Genomic DNA, 21,617 nt, shown 5'->3' on the forward strand with positions numbered 1-21,617 from the left:
AAAACTTCTATCCACGTGTCCATGCAGGGCCCCCCTTCAGTCTTCTTTTCCATGCGGCTTTTGCCCTGTGGAACTCTGCTGTGTTTAGATTTTTTTTTTAAATAAACTCTGCTGTCTTCAGATATTTTCCCAGCTTTTTGTGATCTATCTGCACCAGGTCCCTCTTCTTCCCCATTGTTGCTTCTGTAGGGCGGTGTGTGAGGTTTTCGTTCTTTGCGGACAATTCCCGACAGTGCTACACTTCAGTGGCTGCTGGTCATTGACTGCTCACCGGTTCTTTTTCATAGCATTGGGATTTTGCTCAGGTCCACAAGCACTGGGGGTATTGTCCATTTCAGATCCGAATGAGGTCTATAGCCTTTGCCTGGCGGTGTTGCACAACATTTGGGGGTGTTTTTGCGATCAAATGACCCCCAAGGTTCGTCAGGCCCATTTAGATAAGATGGAGAAGCTCTTTGAATCTAGAAAGTCTGATCCTTGGACTCTGGCATCAGGTGCTTCAACACCCAAGGGCCCAGGAGAACTGATGGATGTGGATCCATTGTTTTCTGCTCCCCCGTCGGCACCTGTGACCACAGCGATGCCCCTGAAGCGACCCCGCGAAGAGGAGGCATTGATCTCTATTGAGCCCAGGAGTCCAAGGCATTCCCCCTTGATATCTGTGCCAGGCACAGAGCTTCCTCGAGGCTCCGGGAAGTTCCAGTGATGCCTCTGCCGCCTCCTCTGTCCATCCTGTGTTCGAATTTTCAGGAGGAGCTGGACCGCAGGGTGCAACAGGCGGTTCTTCGAGCCCTTCAGGGCATCAATCCATCAGTGCCTCCCCCAGTGTCTGAGCCCACCTCCTGAAGTTGGCACTGCTGCTGGAGCACCTTGACATCCTCCTGGCCTTCTTGCCCTAGCAGCAGCTACCAGAGTCAGGTGGTCCCTTCATACCCCAGTGGCCACTGAGCTTTCCTCCCTCTGGAGTCATCTGTATTGTGGGTTCCTCTGAGGACGATGATGTATCGTGGCCAGGGGCACTGTCGGGGACTCTGGTACCACATCCAGTGTCACCGGTCTGATCCCAGTTCCTTAGGGACCTCAGCACCCTTGATGCCATCGATACTGTTATTGCCCATGGTGCCACTGGTGCCTTTAATGCCAAAACAGAGGGTCTTGGGCAAGGGTCCTCCATAAAGGTCCCCTCTGCCCATCCCCCTCCACTGATAAAATTGCCCATTTAAACCTACTGTTACCTGTCTTATAACCAGTTTGTAATCCATGAAAGCACATCTCCACCTATCCCATGACTTTTTACTTTTTCTAGAAGCCTCTCATGAGGAACTTTGTCAAATGCCTTCTGAAAATCCAAATATACTACATCTGCCAGTTCACCTTTATCCACATGTTTATTAACCCCTTCAAAAAAGTGAAGCAGGTTTGTGAGGCAAAACTTGCCTTAGGTAAAGCCATGCTGACTTTGTTCCATTAAACCATGTCTTTCTATATGTTCTGTGATTTTGATCTTTAGAACACTTTCCACTATTTTTCCTGGCACTGAAGTCAGGCTAACCGGTCTGTGGTTTCCTGGATTGCCCCTGAGCCCTTTTTAAATATTGGGGTTACATTAGCTATCCTCCAGTCTTCAGGTACAATGGATAATTTTAATGATAGGTTACAAATTTTTACTAATAGATCTGAAATTTATTTTTTAGTTCCTTCAGAACCCTGGGGTATATACCATCTGGTCCAGGTGACACACACTCATTTTTGTCTCTTAGCTGTCTTACTGACTATTAAAAGCACAAACACTAAATATACCCCAATAGTTTACTTTTCCCCAATACTTTAAAAAAAATTTCCCAAGCAAAACTTACTGATTCCTTTCAGCCACCAGCAAGGAGATCTGCTCCCACTGGGTGATACCTCAGTCTTCAGATGACTCAAGGGGTCTTTCCTCGGACCCATGTCCTCCAGATGAGAGGCGTCTGTCCCGACTGGAGGATCTAACCTTTGCAGGCTTTGTGCGGACTTTGGCAGAAGCCATGCCTTTCCAACTCCTTACGGAGGAGGATGCCTGTCACAAAATGCTGGAAGTTCTCCATTTTGTTGATGCCCCAAAGGAGGTAGTGGCTGTTGCCATCCATTATATCTTTAAGGAATTCACATCAACCAGTTCAAGTTAACCAACTTATTCAAACACACACATCTACAATTGCTTTTCGAGGAGAATACCGAAGAGCAGAGCTTCCTGCACGGGTATATGTAGTGCTGACGTCAGATTGAAATCTGACTGTCTCCAACTGCTATCAGGAGCACGCTATACCCATTGGTCCTGAGTCCATCTGTCTACACTAAGGAAAACAAAATTATCAGGTAAGTAACTTCTCCATTCACAACTGTGTACAATATTTCCTATTAAGTCTCACCAGGGTCTTATACAAGTGCAATATCACCTCCTTTTTTTTTCCTTTTGGCCATCCCTCTCCCTATGCAGCTAAGCATTGTACTGGTGCTTGCAGTTACTTTATCTGTTTGGCCACCTTAAGATAATCTGATACGATCAACCCGAGATCCTGCTCTTTTTTTTATACTTAGAAGAATTTCACCCCAACACTATACCTCTTTTGGGTTTTTGCAGCCCAACTTCAAGACTCTGCATTTTTTTTTAATCAAAGTTTTAGCTGCCAGACACTCGAGACCATTCATTGAACTTCTCTAGATCCTCCTAATGTTTTCCATACCTTACTGGCTATCTTCCCTATTGTAGGTTTTTTGTATCATTCACAAAAACAAACCTTTCCTGAAAATCTGATCACTTAACATCCCTCTGGTAATGCTCCTCTCGGAGTGAACTATTTTTACCATCGTCCTTTATTGCCTCCCTCTCAACTAGTTTCTAACCCAATGTCAAAGGCCTTACTGAAATTCAAGTACAATACATATTGCACTTGCACCTGATCCAACTCTATCTGACTCAATGAAAGAAATTAATCAGTCGTTTGACAAGACTTAGTTGTGGGATATCTCTTCCCAGTGGGACCAACTTACTCAACCTCTGACAACCAAAGTGGAAATTTCACAGCAAATGAAATGGAAACTACTCTGGTGTTAGAGATTCCCAAATACTTCAGGAGGGATTATCACTTAAGTATCATAAAAGCAAGAATAACTTGAGTAAACAATAGCATGTCTGCTTCCTCACCAAGTTAAGATGGTGAGGGATACCCACACAGGACCCTTTCAAACCAGCCTCCTGGAATTGAGTGATCAGACATGCTCTAAGATTCATGCATTTCCTCCAGGGAAGAGCATTTTTATTTCAATTTGCCATGTTCTGTGTAAACAAGCAAAGAGGCACAGGGTCATGGCCAAGAAGTGATACAGATGACAATGGGTATGCAAGCATCAAGCTGTCTTGCAAGCAACGTACCTTCCAGGCATCTCCAACACATCACCTTAACAGTGTGTTTTGACCACACGAATGGGGTGTACAACAATCATCAGTTGACAATCTTATTTAGTCTATGGAGACTGTCAGAGCAAAACAGAAAACTGGAAAAGTGTGTTTACGCCATTCTTCCCAACAAGCTTAGATCAGTTCAGGATGCTTTTCTGTGCTATTAGAATGCAGATCTCATATATGCTTTTCTTCAGATTCCAGTGATATCCTGAATAGTGATAAAAGTAATTAAAGACCAGTACCCCCAGCATGGCCCAGACAAGTTTGGTTCATGTACCTAGTACAGCTGTCCAGCAGTTCTCTGATTGTCAGGTTATATCCATCCATCCTTATTAACTCAAAAAGAGGGAAATCTTCATCTGTCTTCCCTCCCTCAGCTTGATGGCTTGGATGTTGAGTGCTCAATGATAATCAAATTATCCTTACCAAAGGAGGTAGAGGTCATGTCAAAGCTTTCAACTAGAAGAGCCTATGTTTTTAAGTGGAAAAGGCTCTCCACATATTAACACAATACCTTGGATCTTTTTGCATGCAGACTGAGCTGTTGGCTCTTTATGCCTCATCAGTGAGAGTACATCTGTGCCATAGCAGCTTATCATATTCAAATTGAGAAGCCTATCTCCACTCATCCATTGGTTTCAAAGTTCATGAATGGCTTATAGCATACTCAAGCCTCCAGTTGTGAAACCTGTTTCATGGGACCTAAACATGGTTCTGACATGGAAAGTACCGTAAGTCTTGTAGCAGTGACAGCAAGAAGAGTGAATGAGTTTCAGGCCTTAGTTTATTATCGCCTTCTGGGCAGTTTTTCCACAATAAAGTGATGGTCTGCAGTCACCTAGTGTGTGTTCCAAAAGTAGTGTCAGCTTTCCATATTGAGTCATTACCTACACTTTTCCTAAGGCCATATGCACATGAAGATGAGCCCTTATTACCTTATCTTAAACTATTTATCATCCTAACACTCTTCATAGCAGTGGCCAAGTATACATTGTAGAACCGCCTAGCAGACTGCATCATGCATTGTTATATGCTAGCAGGACTACAAATTAGTTACTATCAAGGCTCATCAAGTTTAGATAATTGGCTGCATCAGTGCTTCATCTTTGAACAGTACCTATTGAAAACATCTGCAAAGCTGCAGCATGGTGGTTAGCATGGTCAGCTTAACTATGTGCCGAGTGAAATTGTTTCACTCAGCGCATAGTTAAGCTCTGGAATTCATTGCCAGAGGATATGCTTATGGTAGTTTAACTGGGTTTAAAAAGGTTTGGATAAGTTCCTCTAGGAAAAATCCATAAACTGCTATTAATAAATAAGCAGTAGTAGTTTGAGACTTATTTAATGTTTGGGTACTTGCCAGGTACTTGCTGTGACTTGGATTGGTCATTGTTGGAAACAGGATGCTGGGCTTGATGGACTCTTGGTCTGACCCAGTATGGCATATCTTATGTTCTTAAGTACACACCTTTGTGTCCCATTACTGTCTGGATAATTTCTCAGTGACAGTAAATTCAGACAAGCAGTTTTTCATAGCCTGTTCACCCAGTTGTCCACTCTCTATGGTGGGATCTGGGTTGCTTATTCAGTAGATGTTCTGCCATAACCCTCAGTTTGGGGCTTCCTATGTATTATAGCTAATTCAGCCCTGCTTGTCAATGGATAAAGTAAGTTTACTTACCGCAGACAGTTCTCTGCAGAAAGAATGAATTTGCCATTCTAAATACCTGTCTATGACCCTGGAGAGTAGACTACGAAGCCAGACTTAGCTCTAAAATCGGAGGGGCTCACTAGGCAATGTCTGTGTGGGAATTCCTGCACATGCTCAATAGAGCAAAAGCTCTATTAGCTGAGAGGTTTGTTCAGTGCTGCCGGATGATGTCATATGTGGTTGATTCATTCTGCTATCTATGGAGGGAACAGTTTATGGTTAGCAAACTTGTTTTGTTCTGTTTTCAGTTGACCAAAATTTGATCTAAATCAATTGCTTACTCTCCCCTTCCTACAGGAAAGCGGTATTCTTTAACTAGTGGCAAGTAATTCCAAGTCTCATTTTCAATGATCTATAGTAGATCTATTTCTTTTAGTCAGTGTTAATTTTTCACATATTTGGGAGAGGTCCATTAATTGATTCCTGTTATGCACGATTACTAGGTGTGGAAAGGGGGAAAAGCTATTTTGTTTTTCATTTATTGTTTTTTGGGGGGGGGGGGGGGGCTCTTCCTTCACAAAAAAGGTCGCCTACAACAACATATTATCAAACGCCATCCCCCTCGAAACAGGTGTACCGCAAGGATCGGCACTTTCACCCATCTTATTCAACATTTACCTTACTCCTCTTTGCCATTTTTTATCCAGTCTTGGCATATCATATTACATGTACGCCGATGATATACAAATTCTTATTCCAATTTCCTCCTCATTAGAAGATACAATGTCTAGAGCAGCCTCTCTCCTGGACACAATCAGAAACAGGTTAATCCAACTTAAATTATGTTTAAATATGAACAAAACTGATTGCATACTCATAGCCAGAAAAAACTCCGGATCTAAAACTATTCCACCCTTCCAATTTGACAATTCCATCATCCAACTTAAAGACAATGTTAAAGATTTAGGCATCTGGGTGGACAATGATCTAAATTATAAAAAACACATCTCTACAAGAACAAAAGAAGGATTCCACAAACTTCAGGTAATCAAACACCTAAAACCACTGCTTCACCCCCATGATTTCAAAACCGTCCTTCAAGCCCTAATATTCTCTTGTTTGGACTACTGCAATTCTCTTCTGATTGGCCTACCCAAGTCATCCCTAAGACCTTTACAGCTTCTTCAGAATGCCGCTGCCAGAGTCTTGATGGGGAAAAGAAAATCTGAACACATCACTCCTGTTCTCAACCAACTACAATGGCTTACAATTGAGAAAAGAATCGAATTCAAAGTCCTCTCAATACTGCAGAAAGCAATTTACAAAGCAGACTACACTACTCTTGATAACGTCATACATATCCACCACTCCCTACGCACTACAAGAACAACTAGTAAACTACAACTTGTGATTCCATCTCTTCCTCACGCCAAACTCTCTTCCACCGGAAATAGAGCCATTTCCATCATCGGCCCAAAGTTATGGAACTCACTACCTCAGTACCTCGCTGGTCAAGAAAACCCTAAATCTTTTAAAAAAAGACCTAAAATCCTGGCTACTAAGCCAATCTCATACTGACAGCTTGGACTATTGATCTCATAACTATCAGTCTTCTGATTGGACAATTTATCCTGCTTCCTAACTACAGATATCTCCTGTTATCTATGAACCCTGTTTTTTCAGTATACCTAACTTTTGGTATATCTTGTTTTGTTTGGACTAATTTTATATGTCAATTCTCAGTCTGTTTAATGTAATTTTTCAAAATTTCAATGTAACAGGTTGTTATAATGTAAACCGGAGTGAAGGCAACTCTGCTATACCTCGGTATATAAAAAACGCTAAATAAAAAAAAAAACAAAAAACTGAAATTAACCAGACAAAAAAGGAAATAAACATTGGGGGGAACCCTAAAATGGAAAGAGGGCACGCTGACGTCACCAACGGGAATGGCTGCCTAATGCGAGAGCTCCCCACGGCATCGCTTATAATCAGCTCGAATCATACTCATCCAGACAGCAGAAACGCTGCACAGACAGGCAATTTGTAAGCTAAAGTGCCGCGATGGCTTCCAAAAGAAAAAATCCGGATCTAGCGCAATTCTCATATACTAAAATACTCGAGGGCCCCGGTGACGGAGCAGGCTGCGACCGAAGCCTCGGACCTGGATTTAGATCTCGCGGCACCTGCATCACTCTCGGACCTGACTACCTGCGCTGAACTGCGGGAGTGGTTCATCGACTTAGGAAGGACCTTAAACAGCATAAACAGGAGCTCCTGCAATCCATCACAGAGGTCAGAGAGGAGTTAGCGGTAGGACATCGCGTGGATGACCTAGATATTAGAGTTGAACACCATGAAGTGGTGGTTAACAAAATGGCCGACACGACACAGACCCAGGCAGACATGAAATTATTTGAAAAAGTGGAGAAACTTGAAAATAGATCCCGGCGCAACAATATTTGCATACGGGGGATCCCAGAACTACCAGCATATGAAGACTGCACGGAAGTGGTCATAAAAATCTTCAATTTTCTTTTGGCGGGTCCCTGGAGGGTGGACACAGATAACGAGCCAAGCCCAGCAGCCTTTCACATAGAGCACACGGGGTGCAAGGACCGCGCACATCTGAGAGGCCTTGGGATATCCTGCCCTGTCTACAAACTTTTCAAGAAAATTCTCTCATCTACACTGCTTCCAGAAAAGAGAGAGTGGCTATGGGACGACAAGATCTATATCTATAATCTTGCAGCAACTACGCTGCGAAAGCGTTTTGAGCTGAGGCCTGCAACGACAGTATTAATAGAAAACAACATACGCTACAGGTGGAACTTTCCCTTCAGCATGGTTAACGGAATCACACACCGTGTTGAAGACCTGGCAGAAGCAAGGGACGCTTTTCGCAAAGCTAATTTGCTGCTACCTGAAATCGTTCCAAGCCATCAGATGAAAACGAGCAGAGCTCTTGACACACCACGATGGCAGCGAGTGGGTAACAATCGCTGTCCAGGGCGCCAGAAGGGAACACCCCGAGCTGCTCAACTTCCACCTGACCGCTAAAGATGGGACACCCAGTGGTTCTGGTTACTGAATATCCTTAATCATCCTTAATAGCTGCAGCTTCAGTGTCGACAACTTTATAAGACTCAGCTTTTGGATTTGGGACTGAGAACTTTCAATGGTATGAATATTGAATTGCCGTGGGTAAGGTAGCTCTCCCGCTGGAGACTGACACCTAAGATGGGAGGTATCCAGGTTGGGGATACATATGATCTGGGGAATGAGGGGGAGGGGGGAATTTCTATCCATGAGCACATTACCAGGGAACAGACGAGATTTATGAGTGTCCTATGGTGGGGACTGTCATTTTTCCAATCATAAGGGGAGGCATTTACTTTGGACTTACTGGGAAGAGATATGGCTTTAAAAATTTGGTCCCTTAATGTGAAGGGCCTTAACTCTTATGCAAAAAGGCAGTCCCTCAATAGAGACTTAATGCATCAACACGTAGATATTGCGTTAATACAAGAAACTCATGTGTAAACGCCACAAGCATCTTTTACATTTCAGAAGTTTCTCTACCGTATTTCTGGCGGCTAGCTCAAAAAATTCTAAGTATGCTGGGGTTGGTATCTTAATAGCTCAACGGGTGACATTTGCATTTAAATCTCATTTCCCAGACCCTATGGGCCGTTTCCAGCTCTTAAAAATCCAAATTGATAAAAAACCTATTACTATAGTTAATCTATACGCCCCAAACTCTGGTCAGAATCTTTTTCTGCAATCAGTGAATGAGGTGTTAACTAACTTTGCGGAAGGAGACATCATATGGGGAGGGGATCATAATCTAGTGAGGAATCCTAGGATAGACACCTCTAATTACCGCAATGCAGGGGGATGGAAAGCTACCTCCGAGCTATATCACCTTATGAGCAAATGAAGTATGGTGGATATCTGGAGGCAGCATCACCCCACTGAGAGGACGTACACATTCTACTCTAATCCCCACGATACCTACTCGAGGATTGATTTTCTTCTCCTTGATAAGTCTACAAAACTTAATCGAGGACGTAGGTATTGGCATTATTACGTGGTCTGGGCTATGATAAATATCTGACCATGATTCAGGTACCCACTTTTGGCACCTCAGGGAAGACCTCCTGAAAAACGTAGACAGCCTCGTCCAAGCCGCATTACAAGATTACTTCACATTAAACAGCGGGTCCGTGTCAGAGGCCAGTTCAATCTGGGAGTGTTCTAAGCTGGTGATACGGGGCCTTCTCATTGCACTCTCAGCTGCACTGAGAAAGCAATGGGAAAAAAGGCGAACTGAATCGCTCCATGTCATCAATTCTCTAACACACCAACATTCTAGGTCCATGCTGGGTTCTACATTACAAGCGTTGCAGGCTGCTCACTCAGAACTAAACATATTAGACTCGACACAAATTGCATATGCTTTGGATAGAACTAAACAATACTTTGAGAGTGAGGGTAATAATAAAGCGGGCCGGACCTTAGCCAGAAAATTGAAGCAACGAATGATGCTTAACAATATTGCCAAAATCAAGGATAAGCAGGGGAATATACAAACTTCTAGTCAGGATATTCGGCAGTGTTTCACACAATTCTACACCACGCTTTATAGCAAGGACCTAAATGTTCTCTCAGGAGGCTATAGAGCATTATCTTTTGCCACTATCACTACCAGCTTTAACATCCCTCCAACAACAATTCTTAGATGCGCCAATAACAGCGGTGGAAGTCTAGACCGCAATAAGACGTAAAAGTGGGAAAATCCCCTGGGCTTGACGGGTTTACGGGGGGTGGTTATAAACACTGTCAAGCACAGCTGGTAGAGCCATTGGTGGAATTTTTTAATAGCTTAAAGGAGAATGTTCATTTACCTATTCACTCTAATGTTGCTGGAATTACTTTTATTGCGAAGCCAAGGAGGGATCCCACTGTGTGGATCATACCGCCCTATTTCCCTCTTAAATATTGATCTCAAGCTTTTTGCTAAAGTTTTAGCTAGTAAATTAAATGCCATCCTACCACAATTGGTCCATAAAGATCAGGTTGGCTTCATACCGCAGCACAAGGCGGCAGACAATGTGAGAAAAGTAACTGATATTCTTTGGTGGGCTAAAAATGAAGGTGTACCTTTGATTCTCCTAGCTGTGGACGCCGAAATGGCCTTTGACCTTGTTCATTGGGATTTTTTATTCGCCACATTAGAAAAGATGCAATTTGGGTCTAGATTTTTAGGTTGGATAAGGTGCCTCTACCACAATCCGGTTGCCAGAATTAAAGCTAACGGAGGTTATGGGGACCCTTTTCCTGTGCAAAGAGGGACGTGACAGGGTTGTCCTTTGTCCCCTCTCCTATTTGCCCTTTTTCTAGAGCCATTTACTGTCAGAATTTGTACATCAGATCAAATAAAGGGTATTACCTTTGGCTCTTTAAGTCTTAAACTGTCCCTATTCGCAGATGATATTCTTCTGACCCTCACAAACTTCCTTAGTTCCTTACAAGGAGTTACGGAAGAAAAATGAGCTTTTAGCAGCGTATCAGGTTTTAAAATTAACCTGGATAAAACTGAGTTGTTGAACGTATCCGCGGATCCGTCAATAATCCAGATGGTTCAACAGCTTTATCCATTTAAAATAGCACATAAATCCCATAAATACCTTGGTGCACATATCAGACCAGATGTTCGGCAGTTATTTCACCTTAATTATATTCCTCTTGTAGAAACAGTGAAACATGACATACAAAAATGGGATCGGGAGAATTTCCCCTGGCTAGACCGAGTGGCCATAGTAAAAATGAATGTTTTCCTAGCGTGTGGCAGATGGACTCAAAACAAGTGGGTATAGTGTGCTCGTGCTAGCAGTTGGAGACGGATCTGACGTCAGCACGGGTACATATACCCCCGCAGAAAGTGCATCAATTCAGTAATTTCCGTCTCCAAAGCAGTTTGGAGCTACCTCACGCTCGCTGAGCGTGTTTCCAAATTCTAAACGACTAAATTCATAGAAGAAACCTACCTGAAGACGAGCCCCGCACTCCTGCGGTGATACCATTCGGTCCCTCCCCCAGTCGAGGTTCCCGAGCTGACTTCCGTGGTCCCTCGGAGGTAGGAGCCTCGGTCCGGTGGCTGACTCGCGGCAGGGACCTAGCCCCCGAGTGAGAGAGGCTCGGGCGCAGCATAGAGGCAGCCTCGGTCCCGGCGAGGACTTGGCCCCCGAGCGAGACGAGTTCGGGCGCGGCCTAGAGGCAGCGGGTGCACTTCCTCGAGCGTGGCGGTGGCGGTATTCACCCTCTCCCCCTGCAGCCGGAGACCGCCCGGGTCGCAGCCGGGAAGCGCCGAAGACAAGGTAAGGCGTAAATCTTTACTGTGGTCTCCGAGGTAGTGAGGATTTGCGGGGCCTGCCTACTTGGCAGCCCGCCAAGGAGGTCACCATTTTTTGCCTGCCTACTCATCTTCGCCACCTAGATGCACGTTGCTGGATGCACGCTGAGATAGGCACACGTGGCTAAGCGCACGCTGCTAGGATAGGCGCACGCCGATAGGCACAGGCCTATAGACGCACGTCGGTAGGCGCACATTCATAAGACGCCCGTTCATAGGCGCATGCGGCTAAGCGCATATTAGTAGGCGACACATATTGCACAGCACATACTCCGGTTGGGAGGAAATAACAGACGAAATGGAGCATAGGAGAGCCCATACGTCTGCAGAGCCGGCACCTCCAGAATCGGGCATAAGAGCTCTAAGCCTTTGCTCAGCATGCAACCTCACAGCCACACAGAGCGAGGAAGCAGACACACAATGTGCCCAATGTGAGGATGCCATGGGAGTTCCAGGCCAGGACCGGTCCCAGCCCAGCGGTTCCTCAGGGAACACTCCAGACTTAGCAGGCCGCGGTGAGCAGCCAGGGAAACCGAGAGACCTGGTGCCCCTAAGGCCAGATCCGGCTTCGCTTTCCTGGGTGGAATTATTCAAGGGGATCCACGCCTTTGTCCAGATGCAGTCTGCTCCTCGAATGGGTCTCAGTTCCAGATGATCCGGCCCCTGGACCCTCGAGACCTAGGCACGGCCACTCGCCCACCCGGAAGCCCCACTTATGGGGATTCGGATTGCTCCGAGGAAGATGAGGAGCCCCCCGAGGAGGGAGAACTTCCCTCGGAGATAGAACCATATCGGACCATGAGACGCTTCTTTCGGAAAGAGGATCTTTCAGGCCTGGTCTCACAATGCCTATCAGAACTGGCTATTCTGGGCCAGGACACCCCAGGGGACCCTAAAATGAACCCCCTGTTAGAGGGCCTGCGCCAAACGGCTCACCATTTTGCCCTCCTACAAGCAGCACAGCAGCTAATCGATCTGGAATGGAATGCACCGGAGGCCTCATTCAAAGGGGGTCGGGCCTTGTCAGGCATGTACCCTCTGGACCCGGCGTCCAACGAGCTGCTGGCGTGCCCCAAGGTAGACGCCATAGTTAGCGCAATTGTGAAGCGCACCACCATTCCAGTGGAGGGGGGAGCGGCCCTCAAGGATACACATGACCGGCGCATGGACGCCATTTTGAAACAAGCCTTCGAGGTGGCAGCCATGTCCCTACGAATCGCGACCTGCTGCACCGTGGTGACGCGTTCCTGTTTACCACAAGCTAGGAACAACACCCCGGGAGAAGACATGGAATCAGCTCTCTCGTTCCTCACTGACGCAGCCTCCGACCTAGTCCGTACGGCAGCCAAGGGAGTGTCATCCTCAGTGGCAGCCAGGAGGCAGCTTTGGCTACGTAATTGGGCGGCCGACTCTTCCTCCAAAACACGCCTCACAAGAATGCCCTTTAAGGGTTCCCTACTGTTCAGCAGCGATCTCGAGAAACTGGCCAATAAATGGGGCGCCTCTCCATTACCCCATCTACCAGAAGACAGGTCGAGGAGGAGCCAGCGTTCTTTTTCTAGGCCATCTAGAGGTAGAAACTCTCAGCGCTTCAACCCTTACAGGACTCGCTAATAAGCACCTCGTTCTCAGGCCAGGAACCAGCCCTTTCGGGCTAAGCACAACAAGAGGAGAACCGGCTCGGGTTCTGGTCCCGGCCGCAATTCGCAATGACAATCAGCCCACCCATCCGGGGGTAGCAGCCATAGGGGGCAGGCTAACCCTCTTCTACCGCAGGTGGGTCGACATTACCTTGGACCAGTGGGTCCTCGCCATCATCCGAGAAGGGTATTACCTGGATTTTCTTCGGCTCCCACCGGACAAGTTTGGGGAATCCCCTTGTTCACCCCTCAAGAAGGCGGCACTAGAAGTTACCTTGCGGAGGCTCCTGTCCCTAAAAGCCATAATCCCAGTGCCTGCAGGGGGGAGAAATTCTGGGCATTATTCCATTTATTTCATAGTACCCAAGAAGGAGGGCACTTTCAGGCCCGTCCTGGACCTCAAGTCAGTCAACCGACACCTACGGGTCCCCAGCTTTCGCATGGAAACTCTGTGGTCTGTGAAGAATGCAGTACAGCCAGGGGAGTTTCTCACATCCCTAGATCTGTCGGAAGCCTACTTGCATATCCCAATCCATCGGGATCACCAGCGCTATTTACGCTTCAAAGTCCTGAGCCAACACTTCCAGTTCTGAGCTTTACCCTTTGGGTTAGCTACTGCGCCGCGGATCTTTACCAAAGTCATAGTAGTAGTGGCGGCGGCACTCAGGAAGGAAAGAATTCTCGTCCATCCCTACCTGGACGATTGGCTGATCAGGGCAAAGTCACAGGAGGAGAGCCACCAGGCAACCAACAGTTATAGCTCTTCTGGAAAGCCTAGGATGGGTAGTAAACTTGAACAAGAGTTCCCTGCAGCCTTCTCAGTCACTGGAATACCTAAGAGTCCGATTTGACACCCAGGAAGACAAGGTCAGTCTGACATCCAAGAGGAGAGCAAAGCTCCGGAATTGTCTGCAGGCCCTGCTGAGCACCACCCGGCCCACAGCTTGGGATTACCTACAGGTCCTCGGCCTTATGGCATCCACTCTGGAGGTGATACCATGGGCGCGGGCTCATATGAGACCATTACAACGCGCCCTCCTATCTCAGTGGAGCCCACGATCACAGAACTACACCGTACACCTACCTCTACCAGCCAGAGTGCGGAATCAGATACGGTGGTGGTTGCAGCCGGCCACATGAGCCGGGGGTTAAGAATGTCCTCGCCAACCTGGACCCTGCTCACTACAGATGCCAGCCTGAACGGATGGGGAGCACACTGCGAGGAACTCACCGCCCAAGGGCGGTGGAACAGAGAAGAGTCGGGGTGGAACATCAACCGACTAGAGGCACGGGCGGTCAGGCTAGCTTGCCTGCGATTTACCCACAGACTCCGAAACAGAGCGGTTAGAGTGATGTCGGACAACGCCACCACAGTGGCATACATCAACCGTCAAGGCGAACCAGAAGCCGACAGGTATCTATAGAAATAGCCCCCCTGATGACTTGGGCGGAAGCAAATCTCCAGGACATCTCCGCCGTCCACATCGCCGGTAAGGACAACACCACGGCAGACTTCCTCAGCAGAGAGAGCCTAAATCCGGGGGAATGGCAGCTGTCTCCCACAGCTTTCCAGATGATTGTGGACCAGTGGGGGACGCCGGGCATGGACCTACTAGCGGACAGGTCCAACGCTCAAGTACCCAGATATTTCAGCCGCAGGCGGGATCCTCTATCCCAGGGGATCAATGCCCTGGTACAGCCATGGCCTCAGGGGATCCTGCTATATGCCCTTCCTCCATGGCCCCTGCTGGGCGCCATTATACACAAGATTCGGCGGCACAGAGGCCTAGTTCTTCTAGTGGCCCTGGACTGGCCAAGAAGACCCTGGTACGCAGACATGAGAAGTCTACTGGCAGGGAATCCATTACCCCTGCCTCCACACAGGGACCTGCTGCGGCAAGGTCCCATCCTCCACGAGGATCTGGCTCAATTCTCTCTTATGGTCTGGCCATTGAGAGGGCTAGACTGAAGAAAAGGGGATACTCGGAGCTGGTAAAAATACACTCCTCCGAGCACGCAAGTTCTCCACATCACTAACATATATAAGGATCTGGAGAGTATTTGAAGCCTGGTGCGACACAGCACCAATCCACATGCTGCAAAAATCCCTATCGTTTTGGATTTCCTGCAAGATGGACTTCAGAAGGGTCTATCCCTCAACTCCATCAAGGTTCAGGTGGCAGCGGTGTCTTGCTACGGTCCCAGGAGGGACGGCAACACCAACGCCACACACCCAGACGTCTCACGTTTCCCGAAAGGAGTCAAACACATTCGCCCGCCACTGAAGTGGCCAGTGCCCCTGTGGAACCTCAACCTATTGTTGTAATTTCTAGCGGGACCAGCCTTCAGGCCCCTTCGAGGCCTGTCTCTCCGGTTGTTAACCTTGAAGATGGTGTTCTTGTTGGCTGTGTGTTCAGCACGCCGCATCTCAGAGCTACAAGCACTGTCCTGCCGTGATCCGTTTTCTCAGAATCACTCCAGAGGTTATCCATCTTCGCACGGTTCCTTCCTTCTTACCCAAAGTAGTCTCACACTTCCACCTCATCCAAACCATATCCTTGCCAACCACGGACGGTTTGAAGAAGTCAGAAGAAGGTCAAATACTGCGCCATCTCGACATCGGCAGGATGCTGTCCAGATACTTGGAAATGTCAGAAGCAGTACGAAAGACGGACCACCTGTTCGTCCTTCACAGCGGGAAGAAGCAAGGGGAAGCGGCCTCACGGCCAACCATCACCCGCTGGATCAAAGAAGTTATCAAGGCGGCCTACGTAGAGGCAGGAAAACCACTGCCTCTACAGGTCAAGGCTCATTCTACCAGAGCGCAAGCGGCCTCTTGGGCAGAAACTAGGATGCTGTCGCCTGCAGAGATATGCAGAGCGGCAACGTGGTCCTCCCTACATACCTTCTCCAGATTCTACCATCTGGACGTCCAGGCCAGGGAGGACACAGCATTTGCGAGGGCAATCCTAAACGGACCTCGGGCAGCCTCCAGCCCAGTCCGGGAGTAGCTTTTGTACATCCCACTTGTTTTGAGTCCATCTGCTACATGCTAGGAAATGTAGAGATTACTTACCTGATAATCTCGTTTTCCTTAGTGTATGCGGATGGACTCAGCATCCCGCCCGGCTGCCGGTATATATGGGGATTCGCCAACTCACGGTAAGCCATGTTTTCTTATACAGGGCATCCACCCTGCTGGGTGTCGACGCCTTCCGGCTGAGAACACTGGCGGTCTCCAGCTACTATCAATTGGTCAGGGTAATCCTGTTTAATCGATCGGTCAGTCACACATATATCCATAAAGCTTTTGCAAGGAAGATTACTGAGTTGCTGCACTTCCTGCGGGGGTATATGTACCCCGTGCTGACGTCAGATCTGTCTCCAACTGCTAGCACGAGCACACTATACCCACTTGTTTTGAGTCCATCTGCATACACTAAGGAAAACGAGATTATCAGGTAAGTAATCTCTACATTTACCCCGTTTCTTATATTTAACATCTTACCCATATATTAGCAATGCCATATTATGTTCCTGGCAAATTTTATTTGACTTTATATGGCGGAGGCGACCACAACAGATTGCCAGAAGGGTCCTTCATCAACCTAAGAACAGGGGGGGGACTGGGTGTGCCTAATTTAGAATGCTACTACGCAGCTGCCATTATTGATATCCATTGGAAACTGTATGTGAAGCAATGGGTGCAATTTGAGGGATTCCTCTGACAGTGATCTTTTGGCAACCGCGGGACACCTGGCCCTCACTGGGGAAACAGACCCAGGCCTTAGAAACCACCCTGAAAATTTGGGCCAAATGGAAAGTGCAGCTCGTGGGAGCTAGAACTTATTACTCCACAAATCTTTACCATAACACTCACTTTCCAGCGGGTCAGAGCAATAGATCGTTCCGCAGTTGGATTCAGAAAGGTATATGCCGGGTGGAACTCTTACGCAGAGGGGGTTCCCTTATGCCTTGGCCAGACCTACAGCTTATATATCAGCTACCACAACAGGACTTTCTAGCAGGATGCCAGATTATTCATTTTTTGAGGACACCCTCCATCTCTAACTCCCTAGCGCTGGGCAAAACAGTTTTAGAACATCTGTGAGGATGCTGACAGTAAGAAAGGGAGGATTTCTAAACTGTATTACTTGTTACTGGGCACTGAAAATCAGCCATTTAATCATGTATTGAAATGGGAACGGGGTTTGGGCCAGGCTATCAGTCTCGATGATTGGACACTAATTTACACTGCTGCCCATAGCTGTTCTGTGTCTGCTACCTTACAAGAGAACTGTTACAAGCTTATTACCAGGTGGTATCTCACACCACACACTCTACATCTCGGATGCGCCCATGTGAGTGATAAATGCTGGAGAGCGTGTGGCCATTCAGGAACATTTCTGCATACGTGGTGGCTTTGTGATAAAATTAAGCCACTTTGGCAGCAGGTGGCGCATGGACGGAGCAAATTTTAGGCTTACACAGCTTGCTGGACCCTGGCTTCATATTGCTCCCATATTCCTTTGGAGAAATCACACAAAGCTTTTTGTCAACAAGTCTTTATTGCTACAAGGCTCATTATTGCCAGGTTCTAAAACAAGCTACAACACCATATCTAGCATTGGTACAACAGAAGGTACATTATTTCTGCAAAATGGCTGCCATAACGGCAGAAGTACGTGACTCTTCAAAGTTTCGAGAGACATGGTCACCATATTTGCATTGGGAAGCAGGACAATCCGGACTGCAGACTCTTTCCACAACAAAGTAAATCATCTGCACCCATTTGGTCGGAACCTCTCTATTCAACAACTTAAGTCACTAGACATTTAACAGTTCCTTTATTACTGGTTGTGCATCTCACCGCAAATCTGCTGTTATATTTTGATCAGTTCCTGGATAGATTCATGGATAGTCTTGGGGGGGGGGGGGGGGTTAGAAGGGAAGGAACTAGAGGAGCTACAAGTTATATTTTTCCTGATTCACAATGTATCTTTGCTACTATTCTATACTGTATAGGCTCATTTTTAATGTTCATGTATTTACCTCTGACTCCTCTTTTGTAAATCCAATAAAATATAAATTGAAAAAAAAATGGAAAGAGAAAATAACTGGAATTGCCATGGTCTCTAGCACACTCACCCATCCCTCCCACCCAGGAAAATGCTGAGGCCAGGATCCTCCCTGGCCCCCACTTACGCAGTCCAGGAGGGGTCCAGCTGCACTGATGCCTCAGCCTTGCCTAGGCTGTGGTAGGTCCCACAACCTCGGCCTAGTCCCTACTCAAGGCCCAAGCTTGGAGGCTGGGTTCTGACAACTGACTCTTGGCCTAGGTCAAGGCCCAGACCTTCGCCTGACACTGTGGCCTGACCTGGAGGCTGAATCATGATGCCAGGGCGTAGGTCAGGGCCTGGGCCTATGCCAGATGACCCGGCTTGAGGGCCGTGTCCAGACACCAGAGTTTTGGCCCATACCTAGGCCTGGCTCCTAGGCCATGGAGCTCCTCTTCGGCATCTTTCTTTGGCTCTTCTTTGCCAACTGATGCTGTCGCTGGGGTCGTTGTGCTGGGGTTAATTAACTACACATCTTTCCCAGCGGAGGGTGCCATTTTGATGTACGGCAGCTAACTCCAGTGCAGTGACCCCATCGGACAGTGTTGGTGAAGAAGAGCCAAAGAGAGAAGACGCTGAAGAGGAGCTCAGAGGTCTTGGCCCTGGGCTGAGGCTCAGCCGTCTGGGTCTGGCCTCAGGCCCTGCTGTTTGGACCCAGCCACCGGTCTGCTGCATCAGGCCCTGGCCTAGGCCGAGGTTCAGGCGTGGAGGCTGGCTTCTGGCATCGGATTTGATAACTATTGGGGGGGGAAATCATCTGAAACTTCCTGGACTTTTGCTGGGGTCTTGGCCTAGGCCCTGACATTGTGCCAGAGCCTAGGCTGAGACCCCGGGATCACGCTCTGGCATAGGCTACTGCCTTTTTGTTGGGTTTCTATCAGCCTAGGTGAGGGCCCAGGCTTCTGGTCTAGGCCAAGGTTCCAGAGTTCTGCTAGTGTCTATGCTGGGAACCCTTCTTTAGGTCTCGGATACTCCCTAGGCGAGGTCCTACGTCCGACCAGTGACTTTTTTAAATAGGTTTTCAGAATGAAATGAAATTCTGACACAATTACTTTCTCAAGCTGTCTAAGTGGGCAGTATATATAATGAGCTTGAGGGATTTTTATACTTTTGTCCAAAAAACTAGTTTATGTAAATTCTCTTTGCTCATTGGGCAATAGTTGAAATGTAGACTTGAGATGGAGTGACAACTTTCATACTCCAAAACTTAAACATTTTTTAAAAATTCTAACCGGAGCAGTCCTGGTTTTTCTAGTTTTTTTTTTTCCTATGGTATTTGACAGGTCTCATATGGTCAAGGTAACTTAATTTTTCATTTTTGCACCCAGTTTATCATGAGGTAATTACTGTAAATTAAAAGTACTGCTTATTTTTGCATATCATCGGTATGAAACATGTTGACAGGGATTTTTTGAGTAATTTGAAAGATGCCAACAATGTACCAAAATTGTTACTTAATTAGATCTACCTTTTAGTACTGTTTTAAAAAAAAACCAAAACAAACTAATATATACAGGATACAGAAGGTTATGTGTCTAATTCAAATCTGATCTGACATTGTAATTTGTCTTTTTAGGGATATAACGACGATGAAAGGTACCATTGTTGCTCAGGTGGATTCAAGTGAGTCGTTCCAGGAATTCTGCAGTACAGCTTGCTTGTCTTTCTATGAAGATAAACAGAATTCTTCAAAAAATTTAAACAAATCAAGATGCACTATCTGTGGTAAACTAACGGAGGTGTGTGGATCTTTTTTTTCCCCAGCATAACGCTTTAAGTTGTATGAGTGTTACGTGTGCTGCCTTGTGCTAAAATTGTCATGTACATATGTTTTTCTTCTATAGTGGTACTAGGGAAAGTAGATGTGCTGAAAGTTGAGGCTACTATAATTAATTTGAGTGAATATATTAATCTACTAGTCCTGGGGGAATTCTGCGCTACTGCGGAGCGCATAATTTGCGCAGAATTGCCAAAATCTGTGCAGAAAATAGGAGACCTCGGCATACTGCGAACGGAGCGCGTCCCGCATGTGCTGAGGGATGCTCTCCGCAGCGAAGATGAAGGCCCTAGCATGCCGTTTGTGGCGAAATGAAAGGCCCCCCGTGTGCTACTAATGGAGTGTGCTCTGCTCGCAGCGAAGATGGAAGACCCGGTGAGAGAGAGAGTGTGGGTTTTAGAGAGAGGGCGCCTATATGAGGAGATTGTGAAGGGGTGAGTGTGTGAGATTGGGAGCTCATGTGTATGAAAAACGGATCATATGTATGTGAGGGTGCTAGCCTATGTGAAGGGATTGTGAATGTGTGAGACAGAGCCTGTGTGAACTGGTGTGTGAGAGAGAGACATAGGTAGCCTGTGTGAGGATGTATGTGTGAGAGAAAGGTGGGTGTATATGCAAGAAAGAGGGGCTCTGTATGAGGGGATGTGTGTGTGAGAGAGTGAGGGAAGTCTGTATGAGGGTGTGTATGTGATTTAGAGGGAGCCTGTGTGAGGGGCAGTACTGAGAATGGGGTCAAACTCTGGGACTGGCAATAGAGTGGAAGGGGTTGAGCCTAAAGGTGGAGGGGAGAGATATACTGGCAGGTGCCTGAGAGGGCAAAGTGGCCAGGGGAGTAGGGAGAGTGAGTGGAAGGGACACTCTTACAGTGAATTTCTAGGGAAATTCTGCATCTTTAATAACTTTTTTCTGTATTAATTTAAAATGTAATTACTTAGACTAGTAAATTGTTATTTTGACCAATATAAAGTCTGCAGATTTTAACATTTTTGTTTTTGCACAGAATTCCCCCAGGAGTAATCTACAAGGCCCTTGTAGTTGGCTGTTTATGGTACTATAAGAGGCCCACCTAATAACTGGAGGGTGAGGTTTAGGTAGTACTGTATGGGTTTGGATCGACTTTTACATGCAGAGTGAGACATGGACAGAGCAATACTCTTGTGAAAATTTGATGTCCTTTGGAGTGAGGAAACTCACACAACAATGGGATTTCTACAATGTTCTTTCAACCTAGCTTGATGTTACCCAGGTAGAGAGAGTCCATCAAGCTAGGATGAGAGAACATTGTATAAATCTCATCCTTGTGTGTTTCCTCACTCCGAAGGACATCAAATCTTCACAAGAGTGCACTGTTCTGTTAGTATGTCTCATGGCATGTAAAAGTGGCCCCTAACCCCTATACTACTACCTAAATCTCACCTCCAGTTACTAGGTGGGCCTCATATAGTAGCATAAATAGTTGCTTACTATGGTGCCACTCCCAGAGGCGCTCTCTCTCCTCTCCCCTCCCCTCTTTCCTCATCTCAGGACCTTCCTCCACTCTCCTCCCACATCTCAGGCCCTTTCCCAGCCTAAAAA

General features: G+C 46.8%; 1 protein-coding gene across 1 annotated transcript in view; it reads left to right on the plus strand.

Annotated features, from left to right (window-relative positions):
* ZMYM2 (zinc finger MYM-type containing 2) overlaps window positions 1-21,617 on the plus strand; it is a 581,711-nt gene that overhangs the window by 111,139 nt on the left and 448,955 nt on the right. Inside the window, exon 6 of the mRNA XM_029602506.1 lies at window positions 19,842-20,004. Within this exon, the coding sequence (XP_029458366.1) occupies window positions 19,842-20,004 (163 nt within the window). The remainder of the gene's footprint in view (window positions 1-19,841; window positions 20,005-21,617) is intronic.

This window comes from Rhinatrema bivittatum, chromosome 5 (genome assembly GCF_901001135.1).
Source record: "Rhinatrema bivittatum chromosome 5, aRhiBiv1.1, whole genome shotgun sequence".
NCBI classification, from domain to species: Eukaryota; Metazoa; Chordata; class Amphibia; order Gymnophiona; family Rhinatrematidae; genus Rhinatrema; species Rhinatrema bivittatum.